Source organism: Scyliorhinus torazame, chromosome 2 (genome assembly GCF_047496885.1).
Source record: "Scyliorhinus torazame isolate Kashiwa2021f chromosome 2, sScyTor2.1, whole genome shotgun sequence".
Classification (NCBI taxonomy): Eukaryota; Metazoa; Chordata; class Chondrichthyes; order Carcharhiniformes; family Scyliorhinidae; genus Scyliorhinus; species Scyliorhinus torazame.
In genome coordinates this window covers 399860081-399876698 of record NC_092708.1, presented here as the reverse complement: position 1 = coordinate 399876698, position 16618 = coordinate 399860081, and the positions used below count along the sequence as shown (strand labels likewise).

Genomic DNA, 16618 nt, shown 5'->3' with positions numbered 1-16618 from the left:
CCTGGACCGGGAGTTCCTGTTAGTCCCGGGCTGGGACATGATCCAGCTCTTTAAATACCATCCCGGACCTGGACCGGGAGTTCCTGTTAGTCCCGGGCTGGGACATCCCGGACCTGGACCGGGAGTTCCTGTTAGTCCCGGGCTGGGACATTACGGACATGGACTGGGAGTTCCTGTTAGTCCTGGGCTGGGACATTACGGACCTGGACCGGGAGTTCCTGTTAGTCCCGGGCTGGGACATCCCGGACCTGGACCGGGAGTTCTTGTGAGTCCCGGGCTGGGACATCCCGGACCTGGACCGGGAGTTCTTGTGAGTCCCGGGTGGGACATCCCGGACCTGGACCGGGAGTTCCTGTTAGTCCCGGGCTGGAACATCCCGGACCTGGACCGGGAGTTCCTGTTAGTCCCGGGCTGGGACATCCTGGACCTGGACCGGGAGTTCTTGTGAGTCCCGGGTGGGACATCCCGGACCTGGACCGGGAGTTCCTGTTAGTCCCGGGCTGGGACATCCCGGACCTGGACCGGGAGTTCTTGTGAGTCCCGGGTGGGACATCCCGGACCTGGACCGGGAGTTCCTGTTAGTCCCGGGCTGGGACATCCCGGACCTGGACCGGGAGTTCCTGTTAGTCCCGGGCTGGGACATTATCCAGCTCTTTCAATACCATCCCGGACCTGGACCGGGTGTTCCTGTTAGTCCCGGGCTGGGACATTACGGACCTGGACCGGGAGTTCCTGTTAGTCCTGGGCTGGGACATCCCGGACCTGGACCGGGAGTTCCTGTTAGTCCTGGGCTGGGACATTATCCAGCTGTTTCAATACCATCCCGGACCTGGACCGGGAGTTCCTGTTAGTCCTGGGCTGGGACATTATCCAGCTGTTTCAATACCATCCCGGACCTGGACCGGGAGTTCCTGTTAGTCCCACGCTGGGACATCCCGGACCTGGACCGGGAGTTCCTGTTAGACCCGGGCTGGGACATCCCGGACCTGGACCGGGAGTTCCTGTTAGTCCCGGGCTGGGACATCCCGGACCTGGACCGGGAGTTCCTGTTAGTCCCGGGCTGGGACATTATCCAGCTCTTTCAATACCATCCCGGACCTGGACCGGGAGTTCCTGTTAGTCCTGGGCTGGGACATGCCGGACCTGGACCGGGAGTTCCTGTTAGTCCTGGGCTGGGACATTATCCAGCTGTTTCAATACCATCCCGGACCTGGACCGGGAGTTCCTGTTAGTCCCGGGCTGGGACATTACGGACCTGGACCGGGTGTTCCTGTTAGTCCCGGGCTGGGACATTATCCAGCTGTTTCAATACCATCCCGGACCTGGACCGGGAGTTCCTGTTAGTCCCGGGCTGGGACATCCCGGACCTGGACCGGGAGTTCCTGTTAGTCCCGGGCTGGGACATCCCGGACCTGGACCGGGAGTTCCTGTTAGTCCCGGGCTGGGACATTACGGACCTGGACCGGGTGTTCCTGTTAGTCCCGGGCTGGGACATTATCCAGCTGTTTCAATACCATCCCGGACCTGGACCGGGTGTTCCTGTTAGTCCCGGGCTGGGACATCCCGGACCTGGACCGGGAGTTCCTGTTAGTCCCTGGCTGGGACATCCCGGACCTGGACCGGGAGTTCCTGTTAGTCCCAGGCTGGGACATCCCGGGCTTGGACCGGGAGTTCCTGTTAGTCCCGGGCCGGGACATCCCGGACCTGGACCGGGAGTTCCTGTTAGTCCCGGGCTGGGACATCCCGGACCTGGACCGGGAGTTCCTGTTAGTCCCGGGCTGGGACATCCCGGACCTGGACCGGGAGTTCCTGTTAGTCCCGGGCTGGGACATCCCGGACCTGGACCGGGAGTTCCTGTTAGTCCCGGGCTGGGACATCCCGGACCTGGACCGGGAGTTCCTGTTAGTCCCGGGCTGGGACACTTGTCTCGCAGGTGCGACTTTACTTTTACTTGAATTTAAAATAAAATTTGTTCAATCTTCACCTTCATGTCTCCTGGTTTACCACAGGTTGTCTGCTCTACAATACAGCCAGCAATCTAGGCGCCTTTGTCAGCTTTGCTGCACATCATAGTCCTGCATTTAGAGCGCTTTGGTCAAGTGAGGGACATGAAAAGAATGCGGTTTACATTTTCCCATAAAGTGGAAGGCTCCCATCTGCAAATGAAACGCACCTGTTTTGCTCTTTGTTCTCAGATTTAATCAGATTCCTGCTCGCAAGGGGAATGGATGAATGGCAAGCTTACAAATCGGCAGCCTGCCAGGGACATTCAATCCTGCCACAGACAAAAACTATGGATTTCTGCTGACTGAGCCCTCAGACTGTACATTTCATCACCATTAATTGGGCCGACTTCACAGATTTGCCAAGCAGCAGTAACTTGTGATCTCAAGTGATTATCAGTGTCGTTTTGCAAAGTATTCAAACCTTGAAACATGTTTCAATTTCACAGATCAGCGTGAAACGGCGACAGTCTGGCTCTTTGAAGTGGAACCGGGTTTAGTGGACAGCAGTTAAAGCATTGAGCAATAACCTGATCCGATCCACGATCAGACAGAGTCAATGCGAGGCAGTTGAGCGAGTATGCTGGCTGCTTGAAAATTAAATCCTTCATTGTCACTTTTTATTTCAGTCTATTGCTCCCTTAAAAGGGATCATTTTAAATTTCATTCTAGGGGTGTCAGCACAGCTGGCAAGAGTTGCATTTATTACACCTCTTCCGGGACAGTTAAGGCCAAGTACATCGGCGTGAAACTGAAATCACATTCAATCCTTTCCTAAAATGCACACCTTTTTCTTAGTAAAATGTCCTAAGACACTTCACAAGAGTGTTATCAAACAACAGACCACAAAGGAGTAAAAGGGAAGATAAACTAAAAACTTGGTCAAAGAGGTAACTTTTAAGCACCAGCCTCCCCGAACAGGCGCTGGAATGTGGCGACTAGGGGCTTTTCACAGTAACTTCATTTGAAGCCTACTTATGACAATAAGCGATTTACATTTACGTAAGGGACAGCTGAAAGAAGGATACAACAACACCTGATATTTATATTGTGCCTTTGACGGAATTAAAAAGTATGTGCAATCACGGGGGCAATATAAAAAAGCGAAATTCTACAGGTCCAGGAAAACTAAAACTAAAAACAGAAAATGCTGGAAATACTCAGCGGACAAGGCAGCATCTGCGGAGAGAAACAGAGTTAACATTCCAGGCCAATCAACTTCCCTCAAAACTTTTCATCATGCAATAGAAGACAAAATATGACAGTGAGCCATATAATGATGGTAGGCTCATTCAGAAAGTTAGGGGGCATGGGATACAGGGAAATTTGGCTGTCTGGATACAGAATTGGCTGGCCGAAACAAGACAGCGAGTGGTAGTAGATGGAAAGTATTCCGCCTGGAGGTCGGTGACCAGTGGTGTCCCACAGGGATCTGTTCTGGGGCCTCTGCTCTTTGTGGTTTTTATAAATTATTTGGATGAGGAAGTGGAAGGGTGGATTAGTAAGTTTGCTGATGACATGAAGGTTGGGGGAGTTGTAGATAGTGTTGAGGGTTGTTGCAGGTTACAACAGGACATTGACAGGATGCAGAGCTGGGCTGAGAAGTGGCAGATGGAGTATAACCTTGATAAATGTGAAGTGATTCATTTTGGAGGGTCGAATTTGAATGCTGAATACAGTGTTAAAGGCAGAATTCTTGGAAGTGTGGAGGAACAGAGAGATCTTGGGGTCCACGTACATAGATCCCTCCAAGTTGCCACCCAGGTTGATAGGGTTGCTAAGAAGGCGTATGGTGTGTTGGCTTTCATTAACAGGGGGATTGAGTTTAAGAGCCGTGAGGTTTTGCTGCAGCTTTATAAAACCTTAGTTAGACCACACTTGGAATATTGTGTCCTGTTCTGGTCGCCTCATTATAGGAAGGATGTGGATGCTTTGGAGAGGGTGCAGAGGAGATTTACCAGGATGCTGCCTGGACTGGAGGGCATGTCTTATGAAGAATTGTTGAGGGAGCTAGGGCTTTTCTCGCTGGAGCGAAGAAGGCAGAGAGGTGACTTGATAGAGGTGTACAAGGTGATGAGAGGCATGGATAGAGTGGATAGCCAGAGACTTTTCCCCAGGGTGGAAATGGCTGTCACGAGGGGACATAATTTTAAGGTGTTTGGAGGAAGGTATAGGGGAGATATCAGAGGTAGGTTCTTTACACAGAGAGTGGTGGGTGTGTGGAATGCACTGCCAGCAGAGGTGGTGGAGTCAGAGTCATTAGGGACATTTAAGCGACTCTTAGACAGGCACACGGACAGCAGTAAATTGAAGGGGTGTAGGTTAGGTTGATCTTAGATTAGGATGAATGGTCGGCACAACATCGTGGGGCGAAGGGCCTGTACTGTGCTGTACTGTTCTATGTTCTAATGAGATACTCTGTCATATAACCAAAAAGGTAGTGGGTATGGAAATAGGAAGCTATAGCAAACGAACATGTGGATGGAGAGATGGTGCAGGAGGAAGGGCTTAAGATTTCTGAGGTACTGGAACTGGTTCTGGGGCAGATAGAACCTGTATAAGGGAACGGGTTACACCTTAGTAAGACTGGGACCAATGAACAAAGAACAAAGAAAATTACCGCACAGGAACAGGCCCTTCGGCCCTCCCAGCCTGCGCCGATCCAGATCCTCTATCTAAAACTGTCGCCTGTTTCCTAAGGATCTACTTCCCTCTGTTCCCCGCCCGTTCATGTATCTGTCTAGATGCATCTTAAATGACGCTATCGTGCCCGCCTCTACCACCTCCGCCGGCAATGCGTTCCAGGCACCCACCACCCTCAGCAAAAAGAACTTTCCACGCACATCTCCCTTAAACTTTCCCCCTCTCACCTTGAACTCGTGACCCCTAGTAATGGAGTCCCCCACTCTGGGAAAAAGCGTCTTGCTTTCCACCCTGTCTATACCTCTCATGATTTTGTAGACCTCAATGAGGTCCCCCCTCAACCTCCGTCTTTCTAATGAAAATAATCCTAATCTACTCAACCTCTCTTCATAGCTAGCGCCCTCCATACCAGGCAACATCCTGGTGAACCTCCTCTGCACCTTCTCCAAAGCATCCACATCCTTTTGGTAATGTGGCGACCAGAACTGTACGCAGTATTAAAGGAGCAATATCTGTGATGTTCTTTGCTTTTGTATCAGAGTGACTTTGATGTGTAGTGTTCAACAAAGAACACCAAGCTATGTTTGTTAACAAAGCTGTTTCTTAACACTAATTAACTGGATTTGAACATCTTACTAAAGTACAAGGTTGCTAAAGAAACTAAACGACAATTCTATCTACCGATTTCCACAACACACGACTACTCTCTCTCACAGCTAAACACCTACTCCGCGAATCAAGGGTGTCACCTTGGAATCTACGTGACTGCTCTTGATCACCATCTGGTGGTTAGATGTATGCACATGAAATTGTTACTCCTTCATCGCCCATGCAATATCCATATTGCCACAATATCCTCACTGGGCAATTTGCTTGTGGTGTTGAGAGGATTTAATAATAATCATAATAATAATCACTTATTGTCACAAGTAGGCTTCAATGAAGTTACTGTGAAAAACCCCTAGTTGCCACATTCCGGCGCCTGTTTGGGGAGACTGGTACGGGAATTGAACCCGCGCTCCTGGCCTTGTTCTGCATTCCAAGCCAGCTGTTTAGCCCACTGTGCTAAACCAGCCCCTAAATTAGCTTGGTGGGGGTTGGGGTCCAGACAGGGAATTCAGATAGGAGAGAACAAAATCTGGTGATGGTAAAAAGCAAAGTAGTAAACAAATTGGAAAGTAGCAGGAACAAAGGAAAACAACAAATGGGGTAAAAATACAAACAAAAATCGAAAAGACAAAATTGTTGGACAGGATTCTCCGCCCTCCGACGCCGAAATCACGTTCGGTGATCGGCCAGAGAATCAACGTTTCCGACGGAATTGGGGTGCCGCCACTTTTGCGATGCTCCACCCCCTCCAACGCGGCGTACTCCAGGAGTATGCAGCGTGCTGTATCGACGGCCTCAGGACGTTGCTCGAGGTCCTCCCCCCGATGCTCCGCCCCCGACCGGCTGAGTTCACGTGTGCTATCATTTGTTGGGAACTCGGCGTGGCGGCTGAGGACTCAGTCCAGCGCTGCCACAGTCGGGGGAGGGCCGATGCCCGGGCAGGGGGGACTTATTTATAGGCTGTCAAAGAGTAGTGGTAATGTAGGACACGCTACACATCAGGAAATTAGTGGTACGTAAAACAGAGGTCTCAATCTACGTATAGACTGAATCAACCAAATTAGCACAAATGCGGTGAAGGACAAGTTCTCGGAATGTACATAAGACACATTCTTGGAATAAAGGAGAGGTCATTTTGGACTCAGATGCGGAAGAATTTCTTCACACAGAGCCTGGTGAATCTTTGGGTACTCCACATGGTGCTGGTGCTCGCCCCTCACAGGTACCGAAATCAGTGAGGGATTCGTGCCGATATCCCCGTCGTGGAGCACCACGGATTCTCCATTGGCGCTGGCATCTAGCCGCAGAAATGGAGAATCCAGCCCTTTGTATCTGTCTTCACAGAGGAAGATGCAGAAAACCTCCCAGGAATTGAACCAAGCCACTCGCGAAAATGAGAAACTGAAAGAAATTAGAATGAGCAAAGAAGTAGTACTGGAGAAATTAATGGGGCTGAAAGTTGATAAATCTCCTGGCCTTATGATCTACTTCACACAGAGTTGAAAGATTTCGCTGAAGAGATGGTGGATACATTGGTATTCACCTTGCAAACCTTCTAGAATGGTTCCTGTAGATTGGAAAGTAGCAAATGTAACCCTGCTGTTTAATAGAGGGAGAGAGAAAAGAGGGAACTACAGACCAATTAGTCTGACATCAGTTGTAGGGAAAATGTTAGAATCTATTGTAAATGATGTGCTAACTGAACAGAGAGAAAATAATGGTATGTTGGGCAGAGTCAACTTGGATTTATGAAAGGAAAATCATGTTTGACAAAGCCATTCAGTTTTTAGAATGGGGGGGGGGGGGGGGGGAGAAAAAGAGGCTAAAACCAGAGGACACATACTTGGAATAAAGGACAGGTCATTTTGGACTCCGATGAGATCAGACATGAACTGATTGAATGGTGGAGAAGACACGAGGGCCGAAAGGCCTACACTTGCTCCTAATTCCTAGGTTCCTTGGCCAAAGAGATAGATTAGCGTCATAAAGGAAGAACAGTGAGAAGTCTTACAACACCAGGTTAAAGTCCAACAGGTGTGTTTCAAATCACTAGCTTTCGGAGCACTGCTCTTTCCTCAGGTAAAGGAAGAAAGCAATATAAAGTGGTGGAGACGTTTGGGGATGAAATTTCAGAGATCAGGATCTGGGCAACTGATGGCAACTCGTCACAAAGATGGAGTGATTAAAATTGGATTGTTCAAGAGGCTAGAATTTGAGATGCAGAAAGGAGAGACAAGGTCATGAGGGACTTGAAAATCCCTTATTTGTGAAAATCGCTTATTGTCACAAGTAGGCTTCAAATGAAGTTACTGTGAAGGAGGTTGAGGGGAGACCTGATAGAGGTCTACAAAATTATGAGGGGCATAGACAGAGTGGATAGTCAGAGGCTTTTCCCCGGGGTAGAGGGGTCAATTACTAGGGGGCATAGGTTTAAGGTGAGAGGGGCAAGGTTTAGAGTAGATGTACGAGGCAAGTTTTTTACGCAGAGGGTAGTGGGTGCCTGGAGCTCGCTACCGGAGGAGGTAGTGGAAGCAGGGACGATAGTGACATTTAAGGGGCATCTTGACAAATATATGAATAGGATGGGAATAGAAGGATACGGACCCAGGAAGTGTAGAAGATTGTAGTTTAGTCGGGCAGCATGGTCGGCACGGGCTTGGAGGGCCAAAGGGCCTGTTCCTGTGCTGTACATTTCTTTGTTCTTTGTTCTTTGAAAAGCCCCTAGTCGCCACATTCCGGCACCTGTTCGGGGAGGCTGGTACGGGGATTGAACTGTGCTGCTGCCCTGCCTTGGTCTGCTTTAAAAGCCAGCTATTTAGCCCAGTGTGCTAAACCAGCCCCTCGACTTGAAACAAAGTTGAGAATTTTAACAATGCATTTTGCTTGGCCAGTTGAAGTCAGTGAGGATGAATGGGATTTGGTGCAAGTTAAGGCACAGGCAATAGATTTGAGATGACCTCCAGAAAGAGGTAGTAAGTCAGTGAGGTTTCGAGATGGAATTTCAGGCAGCAGAATTTCAAAGCAGAACAAGCTTACAGATGATGGACGATGAGAACCCCCACCCCGCCACAATTCTCCCAAGGCTCTCCAGACACTGAATAACATATGCTGTGACAGACGGTATTTTACCAGAGCTTTGTGGGACTTTGGCCGGGCGCCAAGTTCGAAACCGCTTTTCGCTGGTCTGCCTTGCTGGACTATTGGGTTCTGACAGACAAATCCTATCGATGCAAAATAAATCAGAGATTACATTCTAATAAATGAAATGGGTAAATGTCCTACATTGTATCCCGGTCCAATAATTTTTCCATTTTTAAATTCTCACAATTAAATCAACCCTCTCCTTGTTCTGTCTTGCCCTTCCCTATCTCCATAACCTCCCCTGGCCCGACAACCCTCCCAGATCACGGTGATCCTCCACTTTCCGACTCTCGTGCATCCAATTTTTCCCCAAAATATTACAATCCAAAACATTTCAACATGAATTTCACGGAGGGTGAAATAGAATTCAACTTTACTCCTTACAGTACACTCCACTCTGAGGTGCCATTTTTGACATTGACAATACATATTCAATGTCAAACAGTCCAAGGGGTTTTACCCAGTTTCCAGTCTCTGTGTACAGTGGCCCTGGACAGTGGCCTTTCCCCATTGCTCCTCTGCAATGGCTGCCCCAAGATTTACTGCGTCCCCCAGCAAATAGACCTGGACTGTGAAACTTGCCAGTCTGTGACTGTCAGTTGTGGCCAACTCTCTGCACTGGAAGGCCAACATCTCCGGCAGATCCAACCATCTTTTACTGAGTTGATGGGAACAGCCTGGAAGAACTCAGCCCTGCATCACAGAGCTGCTCAGTACAGACCTTCACAAAATCCACAGCATCTGTCTTCGGACTTTCTTTGCCAAGGCACATTCCAGAGGGAGGTGGACAACAGTCTTTTTTTAAATTAATTGGTGACGGTGCCTTCAACTGTCTCAGGCCTAAGCTCCGGAATTCAGTCCCAGGTCTTCTCAGTCTCTCTCTCTTTTAAGATGCTCTTGAAAATCTTTGGTCACCTGTTCCCATCTCTCTGATAAAGATCATATGAAGCACCTTTGCCATGTTGAAGGTGCTAAATAAATACGGGCGGCACTGTGGTTAGCACTGCTGCCTCACAGTTCCAGGGACCCGGATTCAAATCCGGCCTAGAGTTACTGTCTGTGTGAAGTTTGCACTTTCTCCCCGTGTCTGCGTAGGTTTCCTCCGGGTGCTCCGGTTTCCTCCCACAGTCCAAAGATGTGATTAGGTAGGTGGAGTCGCCATGCTAATTCACCCCTTAGTGTCCAAATGGTTAGGTGGGGTTACTGGGTTACAAGGATAGGGTAGGAGGCGTGGGCTTAAGTAGGGTGCTCTTTCCAAGGGCCGGTGCAGACTCGATAGACCAAACAGTCTCCTTCTGCACTGTAAATTCTTTTCTTTTTTTAAATATTTTTTTATTCTCCTCCTTTTACACATTTTCTCCCAAAATTACACCCAACAATAAACAATAATCAGTAACGAATGCAATGTCAATCCCCATATCAATAACAACGATCCCATCCTCCCACCAAACCCCAAACAACTGCCCGCACGTTCACATAAACAAATAACAAAAAGGAATCAGGAATCGCCCATAGTCACCATTAACACATACAGTCCCTCTCGTATATGAAAATGAAATGAAATGGACTTCCGGGTGCGGCGATGACCAGCTGAGTCGCACGTTTCGGCAGCTCCCGGTGAAACGGACTTTTGGGCTCTTGATAGGAGCCCCAACGGCAATTTTGACGGCTAAAAACACTGTGTGGTAAATCAGAAGGGAATCCCCCCTGGATACGTATGGAAAAAGGAGGAGAAAGTGGCCGGATTGCAGTGGATCCTTTAGAACAGCAGCAAGGAAGGCAAGCAAAAACCAAGATGGCGTCGGAAGGTGGCAGTTTAACATGGGGCCCTGAACAACAAGAGTTCTTGAAATGCTGTGTGGAAGAGATCAAAAAGGAAATGAAGAAAGAGCTGTTGGCCCCGATACTACAGGCGATCGAAGGGCTAAAGAAGGAACAAAAGACCCATGAGCGGGAGCTTCGGGTCGTGAAGGCAAAGGCAGCCGAGAATGAGGACGACATACAGGGCCTGGTGGTGAAGACGGAGACGCAGGAGGCACATCAGAAACGATGTGTGGAAAGGTTGGAGGCACTGGAAAACAACGCAAGGAGGAACAACCTGAGGATTCTTGGTCTTCCTGAAGGTGTGGAGGGAGCGGACGTCGGGGCATATGTGAGCACGATGCTGCACTCGTTAATGGGAGCGGAGGCCCCGGCGGGTCCGTTGGAGGTGGAGGGAGCATACCGAGTGATGGCGCGAGGACCGAGAGCAGGAGAAATTCCCAGAGCCATAGTGGTGAGATTCCTCCGTTTTAAGGATAGAGAAATGGTCCTTAGATGGGCGAAGAAAACTCGGAGCAGTAAATGGGAGAACGCGGTGATCCGCGTTTATCAAGACTGGAGTGCAGCGGTGGCGAGAAGGAGGGCGAGCTTTAATCGGGCCAAGGCGGTGCTTCATAAAAAGAAGATAAAATTTGGAATGCTGCAACCGGCAAGACTGTGGGTCACATATCGAGGGAGGCACCACTACTTTGAGACGGCGGATGAAGCGTGGACTTTTATTGTGGAAGAAAAACTGGAATGAGTGGGTTATTAAAAAGAACGTTTGAACAAAGTGGTGGGGCGAATGTGGGGGGCAAAGAGGGGGGTTAAAAAGGGGGGAAAGAGGAGTTTTATGTACTAATCCTGCGATGTGGTAACTTTTCTCTCTCCCACAGGTGGTGATGGGGGGAGGAGTGGAGGTGGAGGAGATGGGGCGTTGGCCATTGGGGGCAGGGCCAAGGGAGAAGCGCGGGCTTGGTTCCCGCGCTATGATAATCATGGCGGGAATAGAGAAGCAGGAAGGAGGGGGCGTCGCACGGTGCGAGCCGAGGTCACGGGGGGAAGCCGAGGTCGGCCAGAGTTTGCTGACTTCTGGGAGCAACATGGGGGGAGCAATTACGCTAGCGGGGGATCTAGCGGGGGGGGGGGGTGGGAGGAGGGAATTACTGGGTTGCTGCTGCTGGGGAGAGGGGGGAGCTGGTATGGGGAGGATGGGCGGGGGGGCACCGCCTGGGGGAGATACAGCTGCGTGGGAACCGGGTGAGGAGCTGGAAAAAGGTGATGGCTAATCGACAAGGGGGGGGTAGGAAGCCCCCCAACTCGGCTGATCACGTGGAACGTGAGAGGGCTGAACGGGCCGATAAAGAGGGCACGGGTACTCGCACACCTTAAGAAACTTAAGGCAGATGTGGTTATGTTACAGGAAACGCACCTGAAACTGATAGACCAGGTTAGGCTACGCAAAGGATGGGTGGGGCAGGTGTTCCATTCGGGGCTAGATGCGAAAAACAGGGGGGTGGCTATATTAGTGGGGAAGCGGGTAATGTTCGAGGCAAAGACTATAGTGGCGGATAACGGGGGCAGATATGTGATGGTGAGTGGCAAACTACAGGGGGAGACGGTGGTTTTGGTAAACGTATATGTCCCGAACTGGGATGATGCCAATTTTATGAGGCGGATGCTAGGACGCATTCCGGACCTAGAGATGGGAAAGCTGATAATGGGGGGAGATTTTAATACGGTGTTGGAACCAGGGCTGGATAGGTCGAAGTCCAGGACTGGAAGGAGGCCGGCAGCAGCCAAGTTACTTAAAGATTTTATGGAGCAGATGGGAGGTGTAGACCCGTGGAGATTTAGCAGACCTAGGAGTAAGGAGTTCTCGTTTTTCTCCTATGTCCATAAAGTCTACTCGCGAATAGACTTTTTTGTGCTGGGTAGGGCATTGATCCCGAAGGTGAGGGGAACGGAGTATACGGCTATAGCCATTTCGGATCACGCTCCACACTGGGTGGACTTGGAGATAGGGGAGGAAACAGGAGGGCGCCCACCCTGGAGAATGGACATGGGACTAATGGCAGATGAGGGGGTGTGTCTAAGGGTGAGGGGGTGCATTGAAAAGTACTTGGAACTCAATGATAATGGGGAGGTCCAGGTGGGAGTGGTCTGGGAGGCGTTGAAGGCGGTGGTTAGAGGAGAGCTGATATCAATAAGGGCACATAAAGGGAAGCAGGAGAGTAAGGAACGGGAGCGGTTGCTGCAAGAACTTTTGAGGGTGGACAGACAATATGCGGAAGCACCGGAGGAGGGACTGTACAGGGAAAGGCAAAGGCTACATGTAGAATTTGACTTGCTGACTACGGGCACTGCAGAGGCACAATGGAGGAAGGCACAGGGTGTACAGTACGAATATGGGGAGAAGGCGAGCAGGTTGCTGGCACACCAATTGAGGAAAAGGGGAGCAGCGAGGGAAATAGGGGGAGTGAGGGATGAGGAAGGAGAGATGGAGCGGGGAGCGGAGAGAGTGAATGGAGTGTTCAAGACATTTTATAAAAAATTATATGAAGCTCAACCCCCGGATGGGAGGGAGAGAATGATGGGCTTCTTGGATCAGCTGGAATTTCCCAAGGTGGAAGAGCAGGAAAGGGTGGGACTGGGAGCACAGATCGAGGTAGAAGAAGTGGTGAAAGGAATTAGGAGCATGCAGGCGGGAAAGGCCCAGGGACCGGATGGATTCCCAGTCGAATTCTATAGAAAATATGTGGACTTGCTCGCCCCGGTACTGACGAGGACCTTTAATGAGGCAAAGGAAAGGGGACAACTGCCCCCGACTATGTCTGAAGCAACGATATCGCTTCTCTTAAAGAAGGAAAAGGACCCGCTACAATGCGGGTCCTATAGACCTATTTCCCTCCTAAATGTAGATGCCAAGATCCTGGCCAAGGTAATGGCAATGAGAATAGAGGAATGTGTCCCGGGGGTGGTCCACGAGGACCAAACTGGGTTTGTGAAGGGGAGACAGCTGAACACGAATATACGGAGGTTGTTAGGGGTAATGATGATGGCCCCACCAGAGGGAGAAACGGAGATAGTAGTGGCGATGGATGCCGAGAAAGCATTTGATAGAGTGGAGTGGGATTATTTGTGGGAGGTGTTGAGGAGATTTGGTTTTGGAGAGGGGTATGTTAGATGGGTGCAGCTGTTGTATAGGGCCCCAGTGGCGAGCGTGGTCACGAATGGACGGGGATCTGCATATTTTCGGCTCCATAGAGGGACAAGGCAGGGATGCCCTCTGTCCCCATTATTGTTTGCACTGGCGATTGAGACCCTGGCGATAGCGTTGAGGGGTTCCAAGAAGTGGAGGGGAGTACTTAGGGGAGGAGAAGAACACCGGGTATCTTTGTATGCGGACGATTTGCTACTATACGTGGCAGACCCGGCGGAGGGGATGCCAGAAATAATGCGGATACTTGGGGAGTTTGGGGATTTTTCAGGGTATAAATTGAACATGGGGAAAAGTGAGTTGTTTGTGGTGCATCCAGGGGAGCAGAGTAGAGAAATAGAGGACCTACCGTTGAGGAAGGTAACAAGGGACTTTCGTTACCTGGGGATCCAGATAGCTAAGAATTGGGGCACATTGCATAGGTTAAATTTAACGCGGTTGGTGGAACAGATGGAGGAGGATTTCAAGAGATGGGATATGGTATCCCTGTCACTGGCAGGGAGGGTGCAGGCGGTTAAGATGGTGGTCCTCCCGAGATTCCTCTTTGTGTTTCAGTGCCTCCCGGTGGTGATCACGAAGGCTTTTTTTAAAAGGATTGAAAAGAGCATCATGGGTTTTGTGTGGGCCGGGAAGACCCCGAGAGTGAGGAAGGGATTCTTACAGCGTAGCAGGGATAGGGGGGGGGGGGGGGGGGGGGGGGCTGGCACTACCGAGCCTAAGTGAGTATTATTGGGCCGCTAATATTTCAATGGTGAGTAAGTGGATGGGAGAGGAGGAGGGAGCGGCGTGGAAGAGATTAGAGAGGGCGTCCTGTAGGGGGACTAGCCTACAGGCTATGGTGACAGCCCCATTGCCGTTCTCACCGAGGAACTACACCACAAGCCCAGTGGTGGTGGCTACACTGAAGATTTGGGGACAGTGGAGACGGCATAGGGGAAAGACTGGAGCCTTGGGGGGGTCCCCGATAAGAAACAATCATAGGTTTGCCCCGGGGGGAATGGATGGGGGATATGGAATGTGGCAAAGAGCAGGAATAACGCAACTGAAAGATCTGTTTGTGGATGGGAAGTTCGTGAGTCTGGGAGCGCTGACCGAGAAATATGGGTTGCCCCAAGGGAATGCATTCAGGTATATGCAACTGAGGGCTTTTGCGAGGCAACAGGTGAGGGAATTCCCGCAGCTCCCGACACAAGAGGTGCAGGACAGAGTGATCTCAAAGACATGGGTGGGGGATGGTAAGGTGTCAGATATATATAAGGAAATGAGGGACGAAGGGGAGACTATGGTAGATGAACTAAAAGGGAAATGGGAAGAAGAGCTGGGGGAGGAGATCGAGGAGGGGCTGTGGGCAGTTGCCCTAAGCAGGGTAAACTCGTCGTCCTCGTGTGCCAGGCTAAGCCTGATTCAGTTTAAGGTATTACACAGGGCGCATATGACTGGAGCACGGCTCAGTAAATTTTTTTGGGTGGAGGATAGGTGTGCGAGGTGCTCGAGAAGCCCAGCGAATCATACCCATATGTTTTGGTCATGCCCGGCACTACAGGGGTTTTGGATGGGGGTGACAAAGGTGCTTTCAAAAGTAGTAGGAGTCCGGGTTGAACCAAGCTGGGGGTTGGCTATATTTGGGGTTGCACAAGAGCCGGGAGTGCAGGAGGCGAGAGAGGCTGATGTTTTGGCCTTTGCGTCCCTAGTAGCCCGGCGCAGGATATTGCTAATGTGGAAAGAAGCCAAGCCCCCGGGGGTGGAGACCTGGATAAATGACATGGCGGGGTTTATAAAACTGGAGCGGATTAAGTTCGTCCTAAGGGGGTCGGCTCAAGGGTTCACCAGGCGGTGGCAACCGTTCGTCGAATACCTCGCAGAAAGATAGACGGAATGGAAAAAGAAGGCAGCAGCAGCAGCCCAGGATCGGGGGGGGGGGGGGGGGGGGGGGGGGGGGGGGAAGAGAGAGAGAGGAGGAACCAGAAGGACTCTCAGGGTTGTTAATATATACTGTATAGTATGTATAGGTCGTTGCTACAGATAATTATATATTGGACTGTTAAATTATATTTTTGGAGAGTGTTACTTGTGACAAGGCAGTTGCCAATTAGGGCTACTTTTCATTTTTGTTATTTATTATTTATTCATTTTTTGTTTATAAAATAGGTCATTGTTATTTGTGTTGTTATAATATTGTGTAAAGGATGCACAATGTACTGTGTTGGTTGACCAAAAATTTTCAATAAAATATTTAATTAAAAAAAAAGAAAATGAAATGAAATGAAAATTGCTTATTGTCACGAGTGGGCTTCAATGAAGTTACTGTGAAAAGCCCCTAGTCGCCACATTCCGGCACCTGTTCGGGGAGGCTGGTACGGGAATTGAAACGTGCTGCTGGCCTGCCTTGGTCTGCTTTAAAAGCCAGCGATTTAGCCCAGTGTGCTAAACCAGCCCAGGGAAGGTCATGTATATAAGGAGCAAGAGGGTAACTAGAGAAAGGATTGGCCCACTCAAAGACAAAAGAGGGAATTTATGCGTGAAGTCAGAGGAAATGGGTGGGATTCTTAATGAGTACTTTGCATCGGTATTCACCAAGGAGAGGGACATGACGGATGTTGAGGCTAGGGATGGATGTTTAAATACTCTAGGTCAAGTCGGCATAAGGAAGGGGGAAGTTTTGGGTATTCTAAAAGGCATTAAGGTGGACAAGTCCCCAGGTCCGGGTGGGATCTATCCCAGGTTACTGAGGGAAGCGAGGGACGAAATAGCTGGGGCCTTAACAGATATCTTTGCAGCATCCTTGAGCACGGGTGAGGTCCCGGAGGACTGGAGAATTGCTAATGTTGTCCCTTTGTTTAAGAAGGGTAGCAGGGATAATCCAGGGAATTATAGACCTGTGAGCTTGACGTCTGTGGTAGGCAAACTGTTGGAGAAGATACTGAGGGATAGGATCTATTCACATTTGGAAGAAAATAGACTTATCAGTGATAGGCAGCATGGTTTTGTGCAGGGACGGCCATGTCTTACAAACCTAATAGAATTCTTTGAGGAAGTGACAAAGTTAATTGATGAGGGAAGGGCTGTAGATGTCATATACATGGACTTCAGTGAGGCATTTGATAAAGTTTCCCATGGCAGGTTGATGGAAAAAGTGAAGTTGTATGGGGTTCAGAGTGTACTAGCCAGATGGATAAAGAACTGGCTGGGCAACAGGGGACAG

General features: G+C 49.9%; 1 protein-coding gene across 4 annotated transcripts in view; it reads right to left on the bottom strand.

Annotated features, from left to right (window-relative positions):
* ttll5 (tubulin tyrosine ligase-like family, member 5) overlaps positions 1 to 16618 on the bottom strand; it is a 602008-nt gene that overhangs the window by 394633 nt on the left and 190757 nt on the right. For all 4 annotated transcript variants that reach the window (XM_072494443.1, XM_072494444.1, XM_072494451.1 and 1 more), the window contains one exon: positions 8385 to 8476. In XM_072494443.1, coding sequence (XP_072350544.1) covers positions 8385 to 8476 — 92 coding nt within the window. The remainder of the gene's footprint in view (positions 1 to 8384; positions 8477 to 16618) is intronic.